Source organism: Poeciliopsis prolifica, unplaced genomic scaffold (genome assembly GCF_027474105.1).
Source record: "Poeciliopsis prolifica strain line A6 unplaced genomic scaffold, Auburn_PproV2 SCAFFOLD016, whole genome shotgun sequence".
Lineage (NCBI taxonomy): Eukaryota > Metazoa > Chordata > Actinopteri > Cyprinodontiformes > Poeciliidae > Poeciliopsis > Poeciliopsis prolifica.
Window position 1 is genome coordinate 9,335,361 of NW_026562391.1, and position 24,413 is coordinate 9,359,773.

The 24,413-nt window shown below is 40.1% G+C and overlaps 1 protein-coding gene across 4 annotated transcripts in view; it reads left to right on the top strand.

The window, feature by feature from the left end:
• Positions 1-24,413, top strand: part of rptor (regulatory associated protein of MTOR, complex 1) — a 141,255-nt gene that overhangs the window by 79,689 nt on the left and 37,153 nt on the right. For all 4 annotated transcript variants that reach the window (XM_055041000.1, XM_055041002.1, XM_055041001.1 and 1 more), the window contains exons 11-21: positions 915-990; positions 2,845-2,946; positions 6,800-6,883; positions 7,836-7,946; positions 8,800-8,874; positions 9,003-9,068; positions 11,358-11,549; positions 20,043-20,183; positions 20,296-20,416; positions 20,959-21,099; positions 23,276-23,431. In XM_055041000.1, the coding sequence (XP_054896975.1) occupies positions 915-990; positions 2,845-2,946; positions 6,800-6,883; positions 7,836-7,946; positions 8,800-8,874; positions 9,003-9,068; positions 11,358-11,549; positions 20,043-20,183; positions 20,296-20,416; positions 20,959-21,099; positions 23,276-23,431 (1,265 nt within the window). The remainder of the gene's footprint in view (positions 1-914; positions 991-2,844; positions 2,947-6,799; positions 6,884-7,835; positions 7,947-8,799; positions 8,875-9,002; positions 9,069-11,357; positions 11,550-20,042; positions 20,184-20,295; positions 20,417-20,958; positions 21,100-23,275; positions 23,432-24,413) is intronic.

Sequence of the window (24,413 nt, forward strand, 5' to 3'; positions counted from 1 at the left end):
GTATAGTGTCGTTGTAAAGTGATGAAAATGGTCAGCAACAACACTCAAGTAGGCTGTGGCATTAAAACAATCCTTAATTTTATCAAGATATTATTTCCCACTCCATGACGCCACCAGCAGCTTGAACTGTTGAAATGAGGCAGGATAGCTCCACAGTTTTGTGTTTATGCCAAAATGAAACCCAGCCATCTAAATCTTGCAACTGCAAATGTTTTCATTGAAAATTCTGTTTCCTGTGCTTTCAGAGTTGAGTCACTTCTCCTTTCTTCTTTGTCTGTCTTCTCCTTTCCAATGCTTCTGAACTTCAGCAAGTCGTGTAGATGTATATAAAAACATTGAGTTACTGCCATGCAGTTGGCTGATTTACTGCCTGTTTTATTGAATAAGATGGAGCAAATAGTGCTTTTATTCAAATAAAATGTACCGGGGAAAAGTGCCGCCATTGATTTGTTATACTTCTATGATATTACTACATAATAAATTGTACAGTTTTCTTGAACTTGAACTATTGATTTCATTATTCAGTGAGAGGCAACTGAATGAATTTAATGTTTGAATAATATGTGATAGATTTATTTGTAATATTTTCCTTTAAAAACACTGTTTTATTAGTAAAAAATCATAACTATCCATTCATTCCAAGCTCTTTTTTCACTCTTGTCTTCTTTTCTTGCAATTACAAATATGAATAATTTCACAAAGGCAAACATCATAAACACTTCTGTATTTGCATAATTGGTACTATCACTATTGTTCAATTACTTTGTATTGTCAACATTTGATTAACTGTTGCAGTAACACTTTTGTGAATTTAAAACTTAACTTTTTTGTATTATCACCTGACTTGTGTTGTTTTTGAAGATCAGATGATGCAATTCTAATGTGGTTTGTGTCTCCGTGTTTCATCCCTGCAGGCAAGCTTGGGACTTGGCCGTGGACATCTGCCTCTCTCAGCTGCCTACCATCATCGAGGAGGGCACCGCCTTCAGAGTGAGTGTGTGTGTGTGTGCGTCCCCGTGTGTTTGCGTGTATGTTGTTGAGGGATAAACCGGGCCTCTGACACTTGAAAAACGCGGACAAATACTTTTTGCTGTGTTTTTATCAGTGACGACGGGAATGTTAGAGATAACAGGATGCCATCTTTGATAGATGGCTTCTGTCTGCCGCTGATGTTCGGGAACACCAAACATCTCGTCTGCTCTGCAGCTTTTCCTCCATCAGCACCACCACCATCTCTGATAATTACTCATACTCACACATTCCCAGTGGATAATATTGTAAAATGTCAGGTCTTATAACTCAACTATGAGTTTCAAATAAAAAACGGTTTTCTGAAACCACTGGCCCTGCACTTTCAGCCACTGGTGTGTTTATTGTTATATTTACTGACACGGCAGGGGACTCTGATAGAGATGCTGAGTTCAATGAAAACACGCTGCAAGAGGCTTATTGAACTGATGATGGAATCATTTATCTCGATCAACTCTTTTTTTTTTATGCATGAGTCGACTTGGTCCTCTGATTTGTAGATAGATCAGTCGCAACCTGTACTTTGTAATGGAAACTGTTCAGCAGACTTTAGCACTTTAATCTTGGGCTTTTTTCCTGTCCACCTCGCCCTCGGAGGTGGGCTTCTTCTCCATTGCTCCCCTAGGGGCAGTTTCCTTTCCACACTTTCCCTAGCACTCAGGCTGAAAACACTTACCAGCACCATAATTGAGTCCCAGAGGACCTTTAAAGAAGATCTTCCTGCTCTGTATTGAATTCAGGGGTCTTTAAGATGTTTCTGGTGCTCTTCATCTATGCACATTACTTTCTGAAGCTTTGGTAAAAAATTAAGAAAAGAAAAAGTGGTGTAAAAAAAGTGTTTGTCCCCTTCCTGGTTTCTTACACTTTTGCATGTTTGTCATACTTCAGCATTTGAAAACGTCAAACCAAATTAAATATTAGTCAAAGACAAAACAAGTAAACACAAAATGCATCGTTTTAATGAGCATGTTTTTTAATACGGCAAAAAGATTCAAACCTACACAGACCTGTGTGTGAACTACTGCAATAAAGCATTTGTGATAACCTGCAGTAAATCTTTTACAGCTGTGGAGGGATTTTGTCCACTCATCCTTGCTGCTTTGTTCTAATTCAGCCACGTTGGAGGGCTTATGAGCAAAAAAGAGCTTTTTAAGTTCAAGTGACAGTATCTCATTTGGATCTCTGCTGGTCTGTGACGTTGGAAGGACTCCTTGCCAATACCGTAATCTTGGCTCCCTTCTCAGGCAACAAGTGTGAAATTGCTGTTGTGGGATATTATATATTTCTGTTGATGAAAATGTTCTCTTTTTTTACTTCAATCTTTAATTGAACAAATTAGCAAATTTCTAAGTGCAGATTATCTACCCTTCATGCTTTACATTTCACAAAACAATGAATAAGGTCAAAGTTTGGTGAAGTTTTTTTTTTTCCTGCTGTGATTATTCATAAATTAATCCATCCATCCAGTGCAGTGCTGTCATTTCCCTCCTCAAGATCTATTACCGTACCCAAACATGGCATGATTCCTGCTGTAATTTCACCTCACAGCATGATCAAATAACGTGGGGCGAGCAGCCAATCAGGTGGCCTGCCACGGCAGCAGAGACCACAGAGACGGTAAGCTGATCATGATCGATCGGGATTTATGTTGTTGCTGCAGTGCAGTGTCACCTCTCAGCTCATTATGTTGGACCTTTTTATGAAAAGATGAGCTAGTTGCTGCAGACTGGCTGTGCGTGTGTGTGTATGAGAGAAGGAAATTCAGCGCAGTAAAAGCTCTAATATCTGTGTTACTTCTGCTGCTTGTCTCCACAGCACAGTCCATTCTTCGCAGAGCAGCTCACGGCGTTTCAGGTCTGGTTGACCATGGGTGTGGAGAACAGAAACCCTCCTGAGCAGCTCCCTATAGTGCTGCAGGTACACACACAACCACGCATGCACACCTTCTTAAAATCAGTGTTTTCTGTATGCATGTCGGCACTTCATCAACCCAGATCTATGCAAAGCCTGGTGATTGGAGAATATACCATGTTAGAAATATTAACATTGAAGTCAAGCATAGATTAAATATTTGCTTTTGGATGTTAAACTATAACTACAAGAATCGAAACTGAGCAATAGGGTTCTTTTTTATTATTTCTGTGGGGAAAAAAAGTATTATAATTTCTTGATTTTGCAATTATTGGTGAGAAGATGTCATTCTGTTCTCCTCTCACTCTTTCATTTTGTCCTATGTTTCTCCTATGACTCACATCTACTTATATTTAATAGATAAGCATATTTGCTCTGTTTTCTGCAGTTTTTCTTTTGGCTGCCAGATTTTCTTTTTAAAATATTTTGATAATTAGCACTAATGCATTGATGTCCCAGTCAAAGTGCTAAAGAAGGGTTCTCGAAAATAATTAAAAATGGTATCATAGACCTGTAGAAATTTAATAAGACACTCAGTTTTACTCTTGTGATTTATTTCAGTTTCATCTTGAAGACATTATTGCTAAGTCCACAGTGTAAAAACTGCATGTCTTCCCTTTTAAAAAAATAAAAAAACACATTAGTATTAAAAACACAGCACTTGACACAGCATGAGAGAAAATCTGGATTTTTTTGCCTGACTAATGGGTTTTTGGTGATTTTTACACATGATGGCTCCAAATTAAACACGGCATAGATGTTTCAGGTGTTTGCAGAGCCGCATCTGTTGCATATTGTCAAGGGGAGTGAGGGCCAATCTTCTCAACACAGTTCACAGCACGCCAAGCAGCTGTTTAAACTGACTACCGCTACATAAAGTGATGCTGTCGATTTTACCTGATACCTAAAGCCATCAGTGTTGCAGGTTGCACAAAAAAGGCTTTGTTCTCTATTATGAAGCAATAGCATCTTGATTAAACTCACAAATCACCTTCCAGAATTGTACCGGCAGCCGGGAATATTACTGCTACAGGGACTACTTCTTATGCTGAGGTCTTGCTCCTCTCCAAAGCTTAATTCATTATAATTTATTACACCAGGTGTTCCTTTTTACCACATCTTTTACCTCAGAAGTGTGAAAATCCTTCTTGGAAGTTCTGTTCAGGACTTTCAGGCTAATTTTCTTTATTACAGCCCCACAGCTAAACCTACATCTGTGGCCGCTCCTGTGCCTGGTAAAGATGGTAAATTTGTTGGGGGGGGCGGGGAAGTGGGGGTGCAGTCTGACGCTTCGCTCTCGTCCTTCCACCTCCACCGCCATCTTCCCCGCAGGGTGGTACAGTGGCAGCATTGCATTATATCACAGCGTAGTAGCTGCATGAAGCTGTCCGTGCTGAATGGTAATTTCCTGCTGAGTCAGCACTCTGCGAGCAGCAGCACATCCATACAGCGGGGCCCATCGGGACCCGTTAAAAGCCAGGAAAAAGGCGCCGTGATTGAAGAGCACATGGATGCTGTGTGTGTGATTGTGCGTGTGTGTTTGTTTGGAAACAACAGGGAAACAGCTGCAGCAGCCGTGCAGTTTGTGCAACTTTATGCGGTTAAACACGGTGATTGGGGGAAAAAAAATATGTGTATGTGTTACTGGATGATCCTGTGTGTTTAAACACACTGTTACAGGAGGATGAGGACTGGCATTTCCTTAGAGTGCTTACGATTTGATGCCAAATATATTCAGGCACCATTTGAAGGATGAAAGATTAACAAGAAACAAGAAAAGCAGAGTGATCCATCAATAATGGTCTTTAGTAAGATGAGCAACAACTCATCCAGTGCAGGTTTGAGCTGCTGTGCTGCATTGTCTTGACAACAGCTACTTCATCTAAAAAGGATTAGCAGATTGTGCAAAGGGATTACAGCATTTAAAAATCGCAGTGCTACAGTAACAGAGGCGTTCACGCCTGTTTGTTCCTCCAAGCGCCGCTGCAGCCATTAAACAACATATGCACCTCACACAGCGCAAGTTTTCATATCTGAACATTTTCTTACATCACAACCACAAACTGCAATGTAAGTGATTAGGATTTAATGTGATAGACACACTGACAAAGCATGATTGTGAAATGAAACGAAAAGCATGCAGAGTTTTCAACAATACTAACCTTTTACTCTGCCATTCTAACCTCTGCATATTCTTTGAAAACGATGCAGTTGCCGCTCAGGCTGTATGTTCAGGGTTGTCGTCCTCTTACAAGTTTTCTTTTAGGATCGTACTCTTATTCAGCTTTATCCATTTTTCCCTCAAATCTGACAAACTTCACTGGCTTTACTGGGAAAAAAAGCCCATCCCCACAGCATCATGCTTGTATCACTATGTTTCACTGTGGATTTCTGCCACACAGCATTTTGCATGTATCTATTATATTGCCTATGGCATATTGGTAATGGCTTCCTGATTACAGTTGCTTTATTTTTGACACTCTCCCAGAAACACCTAAATTTGTGCTTCTAAAAGTTGTCCTGTCTGCAGCTATGTCCACCTGAGCTGGGGATCCCTGCAACTCCTCCAGAGTTACACAGTGGTGATTTCACGGCTTCTCAAACTAATGCTCTCCTTGCCCTTACTCCTTTTCTCCTTTTATTTTCTAATTTTGTGACTTTGGAGGGTAATTAGTGCCATCAGGTTTTATTTAGAAGAATCGGTGTGTGCTACTTTTTTCAGATTTTCATTTGTTAAAAATGTTGAAAGGCACGATTAATTTTCCTTCACTTCATGAGCATGCACTGCTTTGTGTCAACACATCTCATTAAGACCGACGAGGTTTTGGATTCGGATTTTGACACAACGTGAAAAAGTTTGGGGAGTGTGAATATTTTTATGGGGCACTGCAACATGACGTGTATCGGTGCTCAAACACAGGAAAACAGGAGGCAGCGCTTACTCACTGCTTGCGAATCAGAGTGAGGTAAAGATATTGCAGCGGTAAAAACACGCTCACGTTCTCTGTTATGTTGCAGTGTTGATCTGGGACTTTATTTCCATTCCTTCCAGGCCTTCTCCTCTATGAATAATGCACACCAAATGTAGTTGGTGATGATGAGAATGAAAAAGATATGAATTTAGTTAGATTGCGCTCATACCAACAGAGGTTTGGGTCGGGTTGTTGCCCTGTGGCTTTTCTGCGGTGTCTACGTCACGTAAAAACACACGAGCACGGACGTTCCCACGCTCCTCCTCAGAGCTGGAGGCAGACGTGCTCCGGTCTTCCCCCAGCCTCCTTCTGTTTCTGCGGTCACGCTCACAGGTCGATGTCCCCCCGAGGATTCTGTTCATGCGTCGTGTGTAGGAGGAGATGCTTGTGTGAATCTTCGATCCTCCATATGCTTGTTCCCACACACACTGTGAAAGTCACATGGAGATGCTCCGGCGTCCAGCCTTCACACAGACTTTAATGCTGCATTGCATAGTGTATGCAAACACAAGCATTTATGTATTTTTAGCATCTGCCATATGCATCCTATAAATAGTCCTGTGTGGCTACAACAGCTTTCTAAATTATTCCCAGTTGGCATCAGTATTTCATTATGTGAACGCAGGTAAGTTAAAGCGCCCCCTCAGATGATGTCATACTCCGATACCTCTGTAAGCATCCAAACACAATGGCAGCCAAGAGGACACACCCAGCTGCCCACACACTCAGTAATGATGCTGGTTCTAGTAGTGGTGGGAGCACCACCTGTTCCAATCCACCTTCTTTGCCATATTCCCTGCTGCTCTTCCTCTTCCTTTAATCTCAGACTTCCCTCCGGTTTTGTAGGCAAACCCAAATTACCTCTGATCTGTTTTCCTGCCTTTCAGGTTCTCCTGAGTCAAGTGCATCGGCTGAGGGCTCTGAACCTGCTTGGACAGTTCCTGGATTTGGGACCCTGGGCCGTCAGTCTGGTTCGTTCGCCTCTTTTATATTTGACACTCCTAAGTGAATTCTGACATAGTCAAACCTTGAATGTCAAAGGTAGTTTATACAATTTGAAACCATAAAAATATGTTTCACCATAGTAATAACTGCATCATTTTTAAAACTATCAAAATGGTTTGAAAGATTTAAACAACAATGTAATAAAACAAACACAAACTCTGCACAGTCAAATAATTATCGACTGAAGAATTAAACATGAGCTTCAGATGACATAAAACTACAATATGCGATTAGCTCACTTGGTTTACAAAGAACACTTTGGTTATATTGACCACATATTAAGAATTAATCTTAAAAAAATCTCCTTTATGCTGTTTTCCTTTAGTAAATGTAATCATACAGTTCAAACCAGATATTTCACCAAGTAAAAAGATTTTTTTCCTGCTGTCTGACCTTCAGTCAGATCAAGCACTTGTTTCTGGTCAATTAGTATTACCAAAATTATATATATTTGTTAAATGCTAGAAAACTTTGCAAGAACATTTTTTAGATATTTTTAAAAATAAATTCATTGATTTCAGAATTTCACATCCATTTGGCCAGTTTCAGGATATAATGTTTTTAAGTTTTTTGATTTGAATCAAACCTTCTGGGATTCCTTCACTTTACTGGACTTCTGGTTCATTCCTCCTGACAGAACCTTTGTAACTGAGTCTATTTGGTCTTTTCAGACCTTTTCAGTCCAATAGCTTCTTCATAGGATTGGGATTATGGCTTTGTGGTCTGTCCCAACCTGTATTTTTAAAATGTTTCTAAATATATATATATAAGAGAATTGTAGAAAGTGATAAACAACATTTACATCAGGGCCAGTCTGCTGCCTGATTCAGCTTTACTCTATCCTCACACCTGTTTGCTGAGATGCCACATGACTTTGCCCTGTAAGCACCGGTGCTGTGTTGTTTGTGCATCTTGCAGGCCCTGTCTGTTGGGATCTTCCCATATGTGTTAAAGCTGCTCCAGAGTTCAGCCAGGGAGCTGCGGCCGCAGCTGGTGTTCATCTGGGCCAAAATCCTTGCTGTGGATAGTGTAAGTAATGCTGAGCAATCACACACAGATGTCCAGAATCTGTGTGTTTCTTTCTTGTTTCATTTTAAAATCTCATAGCATTGGCACTTCCACATTTATGTAATCAAAACACTTGTACTTTGTCAAAATTTTAACCTAAAGGTTCAGGATTGCATCAATATGTGTGTTTTACAAATGTTTAATCACCATTTTGATTGTGAAGTAAACCTGCAGTACAATTTTTTCACAAATCAGACATCAGAGAGTTAAACTGGGAGCATTCAGCTGAAGCATTTTTCTTCTTCATATCAGTGACATTCTCACAATCTCACTCTGGCTTAGGAAAACATTACAGAAATAGACGGAGAGAGACATAAAGTGCTTTTCCTCAATTTTTTCCCTTTTACTTAAGAGTAACAATAATTGTCAAAACTGTGGGGATAAAGTGCACCTCCTAAACTATGTTGTTGTTAAAGAATTTGGAAATGATGAGTTGTGCCAACAAATAAAACTCAAATTCAAAAGTCCTTATAAAGTCTTACCAATGTATCAAAATATATTTTAAATAACAAACATGCAGCCATGTTTAAGATCTGAAGCGTCAGCTGAGGTACTCAGGATTTTTTTTGTTCATTTTAGTTAGAGATGGGGAAAATCTGGCAACAGTTGTTGCCTATTGCGATGTGCATCCTAATATTTTGTTTTTGAGGAAAATTTGAAGACAGCTGTTCTTTTCAACTGACCCTGATTTAATAATAATATTCAGTCGTCGCTCAGTCTGTTCTGGGAAAAAGAGAAAAAAGCAACACATTTTAATAAATGTTACTCTGAATGAAGAGTGAATCCTCTTAATTCTTGCTCTCCATCTTCACAGTCATGTCAAGCTGACCTGGTGAAAGACAACGGACACAAGTATTTCCTGTCTGTATTAGCCGACAGTTACATGCCTGTAAGTATCAGCCTCCATCGCTGGTAAAAAGTGTTTCATGCGATTGTTTCTGCTTAATTTGATGCGAAGCCGTTTAAGTATTAATAGCTTACTGTGAGAGGGTTGAGGAATGCTTTCCTTTCTTTCAGGCGGAACATCGTACCATGGCCGTTTTCATTTTGGCTGTCATCGTCAACAACTACAACACAGGCCAGGTAGAGAACCGGTTTGAATTTGTGTGTATGGCTTCGAGTGGATCGTCAGAAGGCCAGAGGGAGCACATGGCAAATTATTAATTTACTCCTCTCGCCAGGAAACGAGGTCCTCTCAGAGCCAACTGTCATCTCTGTCGCCCGTTGTATATTTCCAGTAGATATTGGTTATGTGACAGTTTTGTCAGCAGCAGTTACTTTTGCAGCCTCTGTTTCTGCCCCAGCCACCAATGTGGTGACACTTTATCTCCAAATGAGTCACTTCCGTCGGCCCCCGGCCTCCTGCGTGCAATCCCAGAAGCCTTTTATGTCTGCTGCTCATCAAATACCCAGAGGTGCAACGTAGGGATAATGTAACTCACCATTCCACCCAGACACGCAAACAATTCCTAAGAAAATATTTGTAATATTTCTGTCTAGTTATGGTTATTTGTGTCTTTTATTCCCAGTCATGTGCCTGTTTCTGATATTACATTTTATAAAAGTGACAAATCAGAAAACCTGTACCCGCTGTCAGCCTCAGAAACACCAATCCTTCATGTATATTTCTCTGTAAACTGAGCACTCCCACATCTCCTGCTGGTTTCTGTAAATAATAGATGATTGTGACATTACAGAGAGACTCTCTCCCTGCTTTTCAGCTTCAGTTTCCTGTTTATTTCTTATGTTAAACAACGCCAGTCATTGCTGTGGACTAAAAGCTGAGAATGTGTCACACAGCAATCACAATGTTGATAAAAGAATTTGAAGCTTTTATTCATAATAGTCAACAGGTTGCTGATTTCAAATATGTGATTGACTAGGCAATGAAGTAAAATGGGTCTCATTTCGATCAACAATAAAGAAAAAATATATTTTTATGTCACCAGGGGAAACCAAACTTTCAACCTAATTGCCCCAAAATTGCATATTTCTATTTTATTTAATGTTATCACTGCTCACAAAGCTTTGTGAAAAATGTTTGCCCCAAAATGTATTAGATCATAAAATTAAGCCTGAGCAAAAACAGAAGGAAAAAATGTTCTCATGATTTCATTTACTAAAGGAAAAAGCCATCCAGATCTTTCTGGCGATTCTTGAAACCCGTCTGGACAACCACGGCCATTTGGCATTTGTGAAAACTAACAATAAGGCTTTTATATCCTTGTGGAGGAATCCTGCCTCGTTTCTTTTGTCAAATCATTTTAAGATAGCCATACTGGAAAGATTTTCAGCATGAATAGCCAATTTCAGCTCATCTCAATTAGCTTTCAGTGCAGATTTTTATGAGGCAGCTATTGAAATCATTCAAGATTGAACTTGCTGGTCTGCATCAGATTGTTACATAACCCAAATCTTGGTGATCTGAGAACCACAAACTTATAAATGGCTTTTAAACCCTTTCCAGATGGTAAAGTGTCGTCTTTAGATCAAGGCGTGACGTCTGTTTATGAAAATCTTTTTCTCCTACTTGATGTTCATTTCAATTGCTTTCTTTGTACTATAAGTCGAGGATTGAACATGTTCATTTAACTGGAAATATGTGATTAATTATGACTAATTATATCACTGATTTAAATGGGGGTGTGGGTCAGTTTAACCTCAATGTCTGAAGATCTGCAACATCAAAATTTGACAGAAAAGCAACAAAAAAATCCACTATGTAAAATACTTACTGTTTGTTTTTTACCCGTAAAGACATTCAAATCAAACGTGATCTGCGTTATCCGCTCTCAAACTGTTGTAGTGACATTGCAGAGCTTTCCTCTGTGCTGCTATACAATGGATCTGTTTTTATCATCTCACTTTACATCGCATGAATTTTCTTTCCAGTCGCTGTAGTTGCTGCATTTTTGATAGCTTTCTTAAAGAGGAAAAAGCAATAGAGCTAAAAATCCAAATATAAAACACCAGTTAACATCAGTATAATAAAAAAAAATTGTGTCATTACTTTGCAGACTTCATAGTTAATTTTAGTAAAGTCTTATTGCCGTTGTGTTGCTAATCTATAATCTTTTCTGTCGAAATCTCACAAAAGGTTTAGAGGTTAGTGGGGATTTTATTGACTAATAAGTTTCAAGTCAACCAAGGACCTCTGTGCTGCTTGGGAGGATTAGGCTCCTATCATGCTTGTTTTGTCATGAATCCTATACAGAAAGACCAGTTTTAGCCACAAGTAATAGAAGCCACAGTCAGAAGAGCTCTGTCTATTCTTAACTGGAAATAACATATTTTTCCTTTATAAAAGATAAAGATAAACAGCTAAACAATTTAAGGTTTCCAACGTCCTTTCCTCATCTTTCTGCCCTCTAGGAGGCCTGTCTCCAGGGTAACCTGATCGCCAACTGCCTGGAGCAGCTTTCTGACCCCCACCCGTTGCTCCGGCAATGGGTGGCGATCTGCCTGGGCCGGATCTGGCAGAACTTTGAACCAGCGCGCTGGTGTGGCGTCCGAGACAGCGCTCATGAGAAGTTGTATACGCTGCTGTCAGATCCCATCCCTGAGGTGAGAAGTCTGAGCCACACCTTAAACCAGGGGTGGGCACTCCAGGTCCTCGAGGGCCGGTCTCCTGCAACTTTTAGATGTATCTCTACTTCAACACACCTGAGTCAAATACTGAGGTCATTAGCAGGACTCCGGAGAACTTGATTGCATTTAGGAGGTGATTCAGCTATTGGATTCAGGTGTGTTGGATCAGGGAGACAACCAAGAGTTGCAGGACACCGGCCCTCGAGGACCAGGAGTGCCCACCCCTGCCTTAAACGCACTCAAAAACACACTAAGATGTGCATTTATGGGGCACCAAATGTCAGTTTTGTAGCTGTTCTGTGTACAGATAGAGAGAGAAAGAGTTAAACATTTCTCTTCACCAGTTTTCTCCATTGAGTCTCACCAGGCTTCGTCAGTTTTATAAAGAAAATTAAGCAAAAAGGCCAAACTTTTGCCTAAAAAGGCCTGAATACAAATCCACACTCAGTTTGTCAGACAAATATTTTTCCACTCCACAGTTAAGTGCAATTATTTTGTCGTGAAACAGATTAAAGATTGTTTGTAATGTGGCAAAATGTGAAAATGTTCCAAAAATTTGAATACTTTGCCAGCTGCTGTTTATTCCTCAATTATAATAACATTATTGATTGTTTCCATTTTTCAAACTGATAAGATTTTAAATTAACAATGTAAGTTTTTTTTGTTTTGTTTTTCGTAGAATCCAGATCTATCTAAAATTCTCAGAAGGGTTGGGTTAGCTCTACATTTTTAGATTTCCTATTAAGATTTTTTCCTATGAAGTTGAAGCTGTCATGAGAAAAATGGAGCAATGCCACCCGTATAAACAAAGCTTTAATAAAGTGCTGGTTTTTATGCTTTCAAACTAGATTAAACATACAAACAAGAGTTATTGCTACATTTATCACAGAATTAGACGGCCTTCTTCCCAAGGCTGCCGCTGTTTTCAGCTCTTGAGCACGCTCTCCTTTGCCCAACTACTCCTACATTCCTCCAAAGAAAGTCTTGGTGGATCATCGGCATCCACAGGCCTCTCTTTTCTTTGACAAGTGTTTCATGACTGGAGCTGTGTGGGAACCTGAGCAGGGTGCAGATTTTACAGATGAAGGGTGGAAAGAAGCCGACTATTTCTGTTGCTCCATCAGCAGTTCGAGGTTCTTCACGGGCTGCATTTTTCTAAACCTTGACTGGCTGTGATGTATTCAGAAGTGCGGGTCACAATTCAGGCTTTATATATATATATATATATATATATATATATATATATATATATATATATATATATATATATATATATATATATATATATATATATATATATATATATATATGTATATATATAGCTGACTGGATAGCTCAATACATAAGGCATCAGTATATCACCCGAGAGGGCAGGGTTCGAATCCAGTCTGGGTCCTTAGGCAAGACCCTTCAAGCTACTGCCTACCTCATACCATGAGAGATACTAAGTTGCATAACATGCCGGCTCAGACGTCGCCCGGCCAAACAAGGTCTGCGTCAGGTGTTGGGGAACCAGAGCACCTTGATGACAAATGGGCTACTGGAACAAGACGGAAATGGGCGAGAGATGAAAATGTGGATCTGTTGGAATGCTACTACTCAAGTAACCCTAGTGAGAGAGGTTACATGCAAAGACTGGGGAAGGAATGGTTACTTCGACATCCCCAGTCAACACTAAGCACTAAACAACTAGTAGCTCAGTGTTCCAACATCCGCAAACGGCAACTGCTATCACAACTTGAGATTGACGAGATACAACACAAATGCTACGGCAAAAGGGAGGAACCCGGATGTCAGGACTGTGGGGACTTAACTACAAGTCCCCACCAGTGAGGGGATACACGGCCCCAATGAGCGAAACAGAGCTGAACGAGACAGCTGCTGACCTGAGAGAGAGAATCATGACCCGAATGACAACCAGGCCTCCCCGGCGCCAATTACAACGGCTGAGTGAAGTACCATCTGAAAGTCTCATTGAGAATGTGAATGCAGCATTGAGAACGATCCCTACCAACACCATAACAGAAACCAATGAGCTGATCTAAACTCAGCATCAGTGATCCTTGAGATACTTGGCTATAGAGCAACCATGAGACCCAATACCCACCATGGAAAAGACGGTTAGAGGCTAAAATCAAGGTAACAAGGAGGGAAGTGAGCCAACTGTCAGAGCTCCACAAGGGTGCAATGAAAAGACCAGTACCCAGAAAGTACAGGCAGATGCCATACCTGAAGCACTCGAGACTGCCAAACAGAGGCTCCAAGCCTTGTCCAGCCGCCTAAAGAGATACACAAGGGAGAATGAATCCAGAAGGATTAACCGGCTTTCTCCACTCAACCAGCTAAGGTGTACTCTCAATGGCAGGGTAACAATAAAACAGAGCAGACCCACCAAGGCTGGAGACGGAACAATACTGGAAAGGCATATGGGAAAGGGAGGCGTCCCACAACAGCAATGCACAGTGGCTGATCTCTCTACGAGAGGACCACAGCAACCTCCCTGAGCAAGCCCCGGTAACCATCACTGTGACAGATGTCCAAGAAAGAGTCTCAGGTATGAAAAACTGGACAGCACCAGGGCCTGACATGATCCATGCCTACTGGCTAAAGAAACTCACTGCTCTCCATGAGCGAATGGCAGCCCAAATGAACCAGCTGCTACAAAGTGGGACTCAACCTGAATGGTTAACTGAAGGGCGGACAATCCTAATCCAGAAGGATCCATCAAAGGGTCCAGTCCCACCCAACTACCGACCAATAACCTGCCTCTCCACAACCTGGAAGCTCATGTCAGGCATCATAGCGGCCAAGATAAGCAAACACATGGATAAACACATGAGCACGGCACAGAAGGGTATCGGTGTAAATAGCAGAGGAGCCAAACACCAACTCCTCGTAGACCGCACAGTTGCCCGAGACTGCAAAACCCGACACACCAACCTGTGCATGGCTTGGATTGATTACAAGAAAGCCTATGACTCAATGCCGCATACTTGGATCATGAATGCTTAGAGATGTATAACATCAACAGGACTCTGAGAGCCTTCATTGCAAACTCGATGAGGCTGTGGAAAACCACCCTTGAAGCCAACTGCAAACCACTTGCACAAGTGTCCATCAAATGTGGCATATACCAAGGAGATGCTCTGTCCCCGCTACTGTTCTGCATAGGCCTGAACCCCCTCAGCCAAATTATCAACAAGACTGGCTACGGATACCGACTCAAAAATGGGGCCAACATCAGTCACCTCTACATGGATGACATCAAGCTGTACGCCAAGTGTGAGCGAGACATCGACTCACTGATCCACACCACCAGGATCTACAGCATCGACATTGGGATGTCATTCGGACTAGAGAAATGTGGTCGGCTGGTCACAAAGAGGGGGAAGGTCATCCACACAGAAGGGGTCTCACTCCCAGAAGGAACAATAGCAGACATAGAGGACAGTTACAAGTACCTAGGTATACCACAAGCAAATGGCAACCTCGATGAGGTCACAAGGAAAGGAGCCACAGCTAAATACCTCCAAGAATAAGGCAAGTCCTGAGAAGCCAGCTCAAGGCAAGAACAAAATCCGTGCGATAAACAGCTATGCCTTGCCAGTAATCAGATACCCTGCTGGAATAATTAGCTGGCCAAAGGAGGAGATAAAAGCCACAGATATTAAGACCAGAAAGCTACTAAACAATGCATGGAGGGTTCCATCCCAAATCCAGCACCCTGAGACTGTACACGAGCCGCAAGGAAGGAGGCAGAGGACTAGTGAGTGTGAGAACCACTGTCCAGGACGAAACAACTAAGATCCTAAATACATCAGAGACAAAGCCTCAACAGACAATGTGCTCAGTGAATGTCTAGACAACAGGGAACGGAGGTTGAGGTGCCAGAGATACCATCATGGAGGACAAACCCCTACATGGGATGTAACCACCAGCAAATAACCCAAGTGGCTGATATCAGTAAATCCTACCAATGGCTGGAAAAAGCTGGGACTCAAGGACAGCACAGAGGCCCTCATCCTGGCAGCCCAGGAACAGGCCCTAAACACCAGAGCAATAGAGGCCCAGATCTACCACACCAGACAAGACCCAAGGTGTAGGTTGTGCAAGGAGGCCCCTGAGACAGTCCAGCACATCACAGCAGGGTGCAAGATACTTGCAGGGAAAGCGTACATGGAACGACATAACCAAGTGGCAGGCATAGTGTACAGAAACATCTGTGCAGAATATGGACTGGAAACCCCAAGATCAAAGTGGGAAACACCCCCAAAGGTGGTGGAGAACGCCAGAGCTAAGATCCTGTGGGACTTCCAGATCCAGACAGACAAAATGGTAATGGCGAACCAACCAGACATTGTCGTAGTGGATAAACATCAGAGGAAAGCGTTGTGGTAGATGTAGCAATACCAAGTGATTGCAACATCAGGAAAAAGGAGCACGAGAAACTAGAGAAATACCAGGGCCTCAGGGAGGAACTGGAGAGGGCCTGGAAGGTGAAGACCACAGTGGTGCCTGTGGTCATCGGGGCCCTCGGGGCAGTAACCCCCAAACTGGAGCAGTGGCTACAACAGATCCCAGGAACAACATCAGACATCTCAGTCCAGAAATGTGCAGTCCTTGGCACAGCCAAGATACTGCGCAGAACCCTCAAGCTCCCAGGCCTCTGGTAGAGGACCCGAGCTCAGAGGATAAGAACCACCCGCGGTGGGTGAGAAGGGAATTTTTTTTTTTTTTATATATATATATATATATATATATATATATATATATATATATATATATATATATATATATATATATATATAAAGTCATTGTGCTCTGTTTGTGTTCTGGCTTAAAATGAGCTAAACTTAGCAGACAGAACAGTTTTACCTTGATTTTCTTCCTGTTTTTGCACTAAGATGATAGCTGAGAAACCAGACATGTGAAATAAATGTCAAACATTTTCAACGACATCACAAAAAGCTGTGTAGGACAAAGTTTAAGAGTAGTTAAACTTTGAAATTCCTTTGCGGGCTCTTGTATGAAAAAGTCATAAAAATGAGCTCTATGAATAATGGTGGTCAGAATATGGCTAATAGCTAAATGAGACATAGTGCCAGATACATTCATCTTCACCCCTGGTAAAATACAATACATGTAAAACCCTCCACATAAATTAATGTTTTATTGCACCGCCACAAATTCATTCTGGAATAATAGTTTTTTATTAAAAACTACCAGTGCAAGAATTCTTTATACACCAGCTGTTATTACTTTACACAACTTCATTCTGTCAACATGACAGAACTGTTTTCTACTTTTATATTTGATTTGCAGCCAGTTAGAGGAATCTTTTGGATAATTCCCCTTTGCACAACCTCGCCAGGTCATCCAGAGTGCTTGGTCGTCTGATATTCTCTGCTCTCTTGGGCTCATCATAAGGTCTGATGAGCTCTGGTAAAATGGAACCTCTGGCACCTTTTTACCAGAGGTGCCAGTAATTGCAACCCACAATTTTTATTAAACTGAAGGTCATTCAAAACGTTACAAGTAATCTGACATATGATACATCAGATCAATATTTCAAATTGGTCTGATATATCAATTTGAAAACAATTAAGTAAGATGAAGCCGGGAGTAATGTCCTGCAGTTTGAGGAAGAAGCTGGTTTCATGAGCACAGTTAACATTCTGACTTCTTATTTTTTATTGTCCTTTTATTCTCCTTGTTTCTATTAATACTTTAATACCGTAAGAAAAAAATATACAAATAAGTGCTGGTTGATTAAAATGAGAAGAAAAACTCTATAAAAACGTTTGTTTTATTTTGGATTTTTAATGATAAAATTTTTATACCAGCAGCAACATCTAAATCTGAAGCTAGTGTCAGGCATGAAAGAAAATCAGTAGGACAAATACAGTTTCTCGTATATTACATGCATTTCTGTCCATCTGTCTTTGTATTATAACACTGAACAAATTTTTATGAGCACAGAAAACTAAGATTTTAGCAAAATACAGTAGACTTTAGGCTTATTGTGATGGAAATGGTTCTGCTTGTGAAAGTTTATGGACATAAAAATTGCAATATGTTTCAAGAAATTGTTTGAAGAAATACCAAAGGAACATTTGTTGAGTCTTGTACATCTTTAGCCCTTACATGCTCTACTGAACACAGAAACAAACCGTTCTGTAACTCCAGGGAGCCGGGAACCGCCGTATGAATGTTTTACGATCAGATGTTGTCACACAGTGATCCTTCATGTTCCCAGTAAGTAGATCGCTCTTCTGTCCAGCTAGACCCACATCCTTCATGTTGCAGCTGGAGCTCCAGCACCTTACTGGGTCATACATGGACACCAGAGAACAGTGTGCAGAGATCACCCCAACATTCACCCAGATGCTGCTGGAGAAACAGCTGCTTCCAGAAGAAACCTCCTCCCTGGCAGCTGTTTTATCTGCAGGGTTGAAATTGAGGTCTGCAGAAAACACTCACAGCCTCGACTGCATGTTCAGGCTTTTGCTCCAACAATATAACATTTTTTGTTGGTGAGGGCTGCAGAGGGATTTTGGGGGTTTTTTCCCCAGATAAATCTTGCATTTTAGACATTTGTATGTTTAAAAAGGGCACATTGTAGATATCAATCTCTGTTTTGGAATCAAACACAAATCTTTTGTAATGTAGATATCAATTGTATTCAGGGTAAATCGTTTTATTTTTTTTATTTTATTTAATTTTTTTAGTTGGGGGGTTTAAGAATGACTGTAGGAAATAAAAAAATGTCCTCCTCTGTGGTGGAAATTTGACTTTTTGTGTTGATTTTTCATAGTCTGCACAGAAAATAAGTGCCGCATAAATTTATGACTATCTACAACTTTAAGTTGTAGATAGTCATGTAGATAGTCAAGTTTAAAAAAGTTAAAGTAGGAAGACATTCACGCTTTCAGAGTTCGCAACTTCCCAGCAGCACACATGGAAGACATGGTCTTCAATTAAACAAATTTCTTTTAAAAAAATTTTAAAAATTGAGTTTTAATTTTTAGCTGTGAACGAATTTTAGTTTGACAAAAATATTTGGAGACATATTTTCAGATGTACTGTTGCCTTGTTAAATCCAGTCAAGGACAAAGTGCATTAAATGGGAAAAAGTTTTTATTTTTTCTACTTTTTAAATTTAATTTCAGAAAATGATAACATTTTCTTTGGCTGCAACAAACCCCTTTCTGTTATCAAGTGGCATTGAGGAGGCCTGAGGCTGAAGTCACTGACCATGAAGTGTCCAATTTCTCCAGGGTTTCTCTTTCAAAGGCATAAAACTTTCTTTCACTAAAGCTTCAAATTAATAATAACTCTTGAGGCAACTAAGGATTGTTTCATTCTGACAGAGGTCTCCAAAAAATTCACAAGAAGACACCAAAGACCTCTTGATACCTGTGATAGGACAAGTAAAACAGTAAAACAGTAAAACATCACCTGGAAGGTCTTATGGTTCAGATGCCTGTCTGACAATCACCCTGCCTAAAATATGACTGAACTGAATTTCACAAAAACTTACCAAGTCATGCACTCACCAGCCACTTTGTCAGGTACATATTGCATTTACTTGCTCTGAGATTTTAGTCTGTGTTGACTCTGTAGCTTTGCCTGGCTTTGACAAACCTGTGTGAATTATAACTGTCGTCCTCCGTTAGGTAGGCTTCCATGGAAGGAAAATGAAATATAAAATTGGCTTCTTCTCTCTCTAATGCAAAGATTTCTGAGATCCACAAAAGACTGCACTTTCTGTTCTTACATTTGCGTAATACACCTTTAAGACCAGAGGCATATTATTCTGTCTCTCTGGGAGCTGTCGGTAACTTCAACACCAAGTCTCATTTTAATTTTGCAGATAGCCTGCATGATTAGTAAGCAAGGTCGGGTTTCTGGTATGAAAGAAAACCAAGGTTTTAAAATATCACAAATTCAAAACTGCTAAATGTTTCCTTCATACTGTTCCTGTCGGTTTAAACTACATGACAAAGAAAGGGCTGAAGTGACTGCAGAATACATCAACAACACTTTCTGTTTCAGTCATGAAGCTTTGTGTTGCCATCATAAACCACTCAGAAAAATATTAATTCTTGGGCTGTAATTTGGTTTGGTTTATGACATCAGTCGCTAATGCAGAATCCTCTCTGGGCGACGCCGAGTTTAGATTAAACATCTACTGAAGCGGAAAGAGAGAAATGAGATACTATACTGTCTATTAGCTAATAGATACTTGCAGCTCAGATGATCTTCACATTTTACTCTGACGCTGGTAGACAAACTCGTGTTTAATTACTTCTAAAACTTTTATTTATTGGTCTCACTTGGCATTCTGTCAGTTTTGTGTGTCTTAAATGTGAAGAAAAGTGTTTAAAAGTCTGAGAGTTGTGCTCACAGCGTTATATAACACACCAGCTGAACAGAAAGTTGAGGTTCGTCATCTTTATTTAATTGCAGGTAAGATGTGCTGCTGTGTTTGCTCTGGGAACATTTGTTGGAAACTCTGCTGAAAGGACCGACCACTCCACCACCATCGACCACAACGTGGCTATGATGCTGGCTCAACTCATCAACGATGGCAGCCCTGTGGTCCGCAAGGTCTCTGCTGCACAATCACACTAATCACCAATCACACATGAAATGCAACTTCATCTTGGATTTCATGGAAGCAAAAACTTAGCTGAGATGTTTTGTTTTTGGTGTTTCTCAGGAGCTGGTGGTAGCCCTGAGTCACCTGGTGGTCCAGTATGAGAGCAACTTCTGCACAGTTGCCCTCCAGTTCATAGAAGAAGAGAAGAACTACGTCGTGCCATCACCAGCCAATGCTGCAGGTGATTTGAAGCTGATCTTGTCTGAAGATGTGCAATGTCTAACCCACAATTAGATTTTTTTCTTTCACCAAAATTTAATCAACTGTACTATTTGGTATTATTTGAAATGTTGCAAAATAGAAAGCTGGGGGTTAAGTGTGCTTTGTAGATCATGTCCTCCATTTATCCATCACAGGTTTTTGAGTAAATTTAAGGAAGAGATAAGATCTAAAGCTAGAGTTTCTGCACAGGCAGGTGTGTTGGGAATACTTTTATGTGGTAAACCATATGCTTATGGAGCATATTGAGTTTAATTTCTCAATATGCTTCTTTAAAGCATTAGACTAACAACAAAAAGAGGAGCAAATCAAATAGTTTAATGGACCTGTACAGTGCTCTAACATTTCTGGTTGCTGGATTTTTTCTAAGGAAATATTCTCCAGTTTTACAAGTTCATTTAAAATTCACACACTTTACCAAAAATGAGAGCAGCAGAAGGTGTTGTCTTTCAGTTTCAAACATCAATAACATATTTTTTTTCTTCTGTCTCTGTTGACAATCAGAACCCGGCAACATGACTCCAGTGAGAGACAGCCCGGCCATCCCTCGTCTGCGATCCGTCAATTCGTACACCAATATCCGAGCGGTAACCACCGCCCGCAATCTGAACAAAAGTCTACAGAACCTCAACTTGAATGAAGAAGGTATGACAGAGAGAGAGAGAGAGATGGATGCTGAAAATCTGAGATTAAAAGCAGGAGGGAAATAAAATTACCAAAATTTATTTTCTCAATGAGAAAAACCCAGAAATGAAATTCTTCAGACGTAATTTATGGTCCACAATATACTGCGTAGCACTTGCCATTGCGATTTCAGATTTTGCTGTTTTGCAATCACATAGTGCTACTCAGATTAAATATTTGGGAGGAAATTATTATTTGAGTGCCAGCCATTCGAATTCAGCAGGGATATTTTAATCAATCTAAAAACAGAAAGAATTAGGAAAATGTGTGTTTATAACAATAAGCACACATTTATTATGTGTGTTTATTATTTTGTGATGGCATTACAATTAGGTGTTTTATAATGTTGTGCAGCTATATATTTAAAATATCTACAGTCTTCATGCAATAACGATAGAAAGAGACTATGGTGGAGTTTGCATTGGGGAGCTTTTTCACCCAGTTCAGTCCTCGTATCCAGGCAGAGCACAGAACCTGACACATTAGTCCAAGTATTCATGAAAATGTATTGTAGTAATAAAAATGATTTTTTTACACATTAATTTCTTCTGTACCTTCAGTCCCCCAACCACTCTTCAAATTCTCCAGAGCTAGTTCAAAATACCAATTTTAAAATTTTTAGTCCTGTACTTAAATGGGTTTATTTGTCTTTTTGTACAACATTTTCCCATCCACTTAATTTCCAGTTCAATATGTGGTGATCCTTCTTTTGTTTTTTATATGAGGCAGTTCTGTTTATCTTATTGAATGGAAATAGTTTGCAGTTTTCCTCTTAGCTATTATTGACAGGGTAGCTCTACTAAGAACATGATTTCATATTTACTGAATTCGCTGAGAACATTCAATAAAAAGAGCTGCAGTGTTATTTTCCTCATTCAGATTGTGCTTGGAAAAGCTGAGCTGTCCATGGTGCTGTAGGGTTGAGACATTTCTTTTGGGATTAGAGGTTGCATGACTGTTGAAATATGAAGTATTATATTCCTGTGAATGAATAATAATTCTTGAAAATTGTTGAGTTTCATTGAAAATTTAGTTGGTAGTCGTTTACTGAATGTTATTTCTGCATTTTTAACTTGATAAGAAAGATACCTTGGAGTGGATGGTGAGCATGTTAGGGACTTTTGAAGGAACACATTATTGAACACATTATTCTACATGCCTCAAGGCCTGATTTTAAGACATCAGATAAGGCTATGATTGAGTAATTTGATTTATAAAGTAATGCCATAACAACTGAAGATAACATAGTTACATGACTCTGCTATAAAAAGGCTCTATGTGCCTGGAAAATACATAACGCTGCCCTCCTCGCTGAAAAACAGATAACTGGAGCAGAACACCTCCTGATTGTCATCCTTCTAAATTACTCAAGTTCCTTCTTTTTTATTTATATTTTTACCTTTTTTACATTTTTATCTTCCTTTTTTAGTTAAATGTTGATATCATATAGCCTCCTGCAGCTGTATTTATCAGGCTGAAAAGGTTTAATCGTTTTGTTCATTAAAATAGGTTCCGAATAAAGACAAATGATCCCATTTACAGCCAGCTGTAGAAATGTCAGTCTAACATTTCCTCCCACAACTTTCCAAGCACACACCAGTCTGCTGTCACTCCCAGCCTTCTGTGTTTCTGTCACCTCTCGGGGATTCAGGCAGCCAAAGCCAGGCGTGCTCCCCTCCGAACCAGCGCTGCCACACTGAGTAATGCATGAGCTGCGTGTAGTGCTAAATCACCAGCGCTCGGTGAAGTGCCTAACCTACTGCTGACACCATTTCTAATTCACCTTCTCGGTGCTCGTTCAGATGTGCAGGGGTGTTTATCATCAATGAGCTCCGAGCAGAGCAGCTCTTTATTCTCTACCAATCTCCATTCTCACATTTCAGCCTGTGGTTGGTAAGGAGGATGCATGACATTTGAGCTTGTATTAGTCAGAGTAATGTTTGGGGGGGACTGTGAGCTACGGCAGCTCATGCCTGGACCGGAAAGCTCACATAAAGTTATGAGGGGTTATTCTCCGAGGACAAGTATGTTTCCTTACTTATTGGGATGTAATATGGTTTCCTTTATTTTTATTTTACAATTTATCCAGCAGCAACTGGAGTAATAAATGCCACTTTTCTCAATTTCTGCTCTTTAGGCGGTCCAGCAGCATTCTCTCCTGGTAACCTGAGTACCAGCAGCAGTGCCAGCAGCACGCTGGGGAGTCCCGACAACGACGAGTACATCCTCTCATTTGAAACCATCGACAAGATGCGGCGGGTTTCTTCATATTCCTCCCTAAACTCCCTTATAGGTAATAACCATCCCAGTTTCAGGACAGTAGATTGGTTCAGATTCCCTACTTAAATTGGGTAAATTTGTCACGTTATATGGATTCTGGAGGAGATCTCTTTGATTTAGGCAGATGGCATCTTACAAAACAACACATATAACAGAAAGCTGGTTTTATGTAGCAATAATACAGAAAAAAACCATGCTTCAAAGTCAAGCTTCTCTTCAAGAAGCTTTTTTTTATGTTCTGCTCTTCTGCTTCCAGTTTTAAAAGTTTGTTCAGTCTTTAAAGTTCCCTTCATTGTGGAGCTTATTCTTCCTAAAGCTTCAATCAGAGTTGATATCAAAGAACAGTCAAGCATACCAAACATCTCAGTTTTACAAAGGCTTCACTGTCTGCTTGTTTCAGCTGCTCACAGTTATGTCTGAATCACACTTTAGTTTACTGGCTGCAGCTTTAATATCCCTGATGCACTGCAAACCCCTCACAATATCCAAGCTTGTTGATTCCAATCATATTTGATTGGAAAATAAATGTATGTTTTAATTTGTGTTATCTCGTCCAAATATAACCTATATATTAAATATTTCATTGCTTAAACTAACTTATTGAGTGTTCTTAGTTTGTATCAGTATTAATGGTTAAACCAAACCAAACATTGCAGCACATCCCTGTTTCAGTAAAACACAGAGCTGTCAATGGTAGTTGAATGTGGTTTGTGTTCATAAATACAGGCTGTCATCCAGGCAAGAACTGCTACTGAGTTGAAGGGATATTTGAACAATCATATGAAAAATGTGGGGTTTTTTTATATTTATGCAGAAATCAAAGTTGATTTAACAAAAAAAATACACTAGTTTTGTGAAAAGTGAAGCAATAAACTCCTGTTGCATTAAACCTGCAGCAGTTTAGCGCAGGATTTTGTGCGTTGATTAAAATAATCACAGTGCATTCGCCCTAAACCTCTATGATGCTGCAGCTTGGACAGCAGCTGCTACTGGTT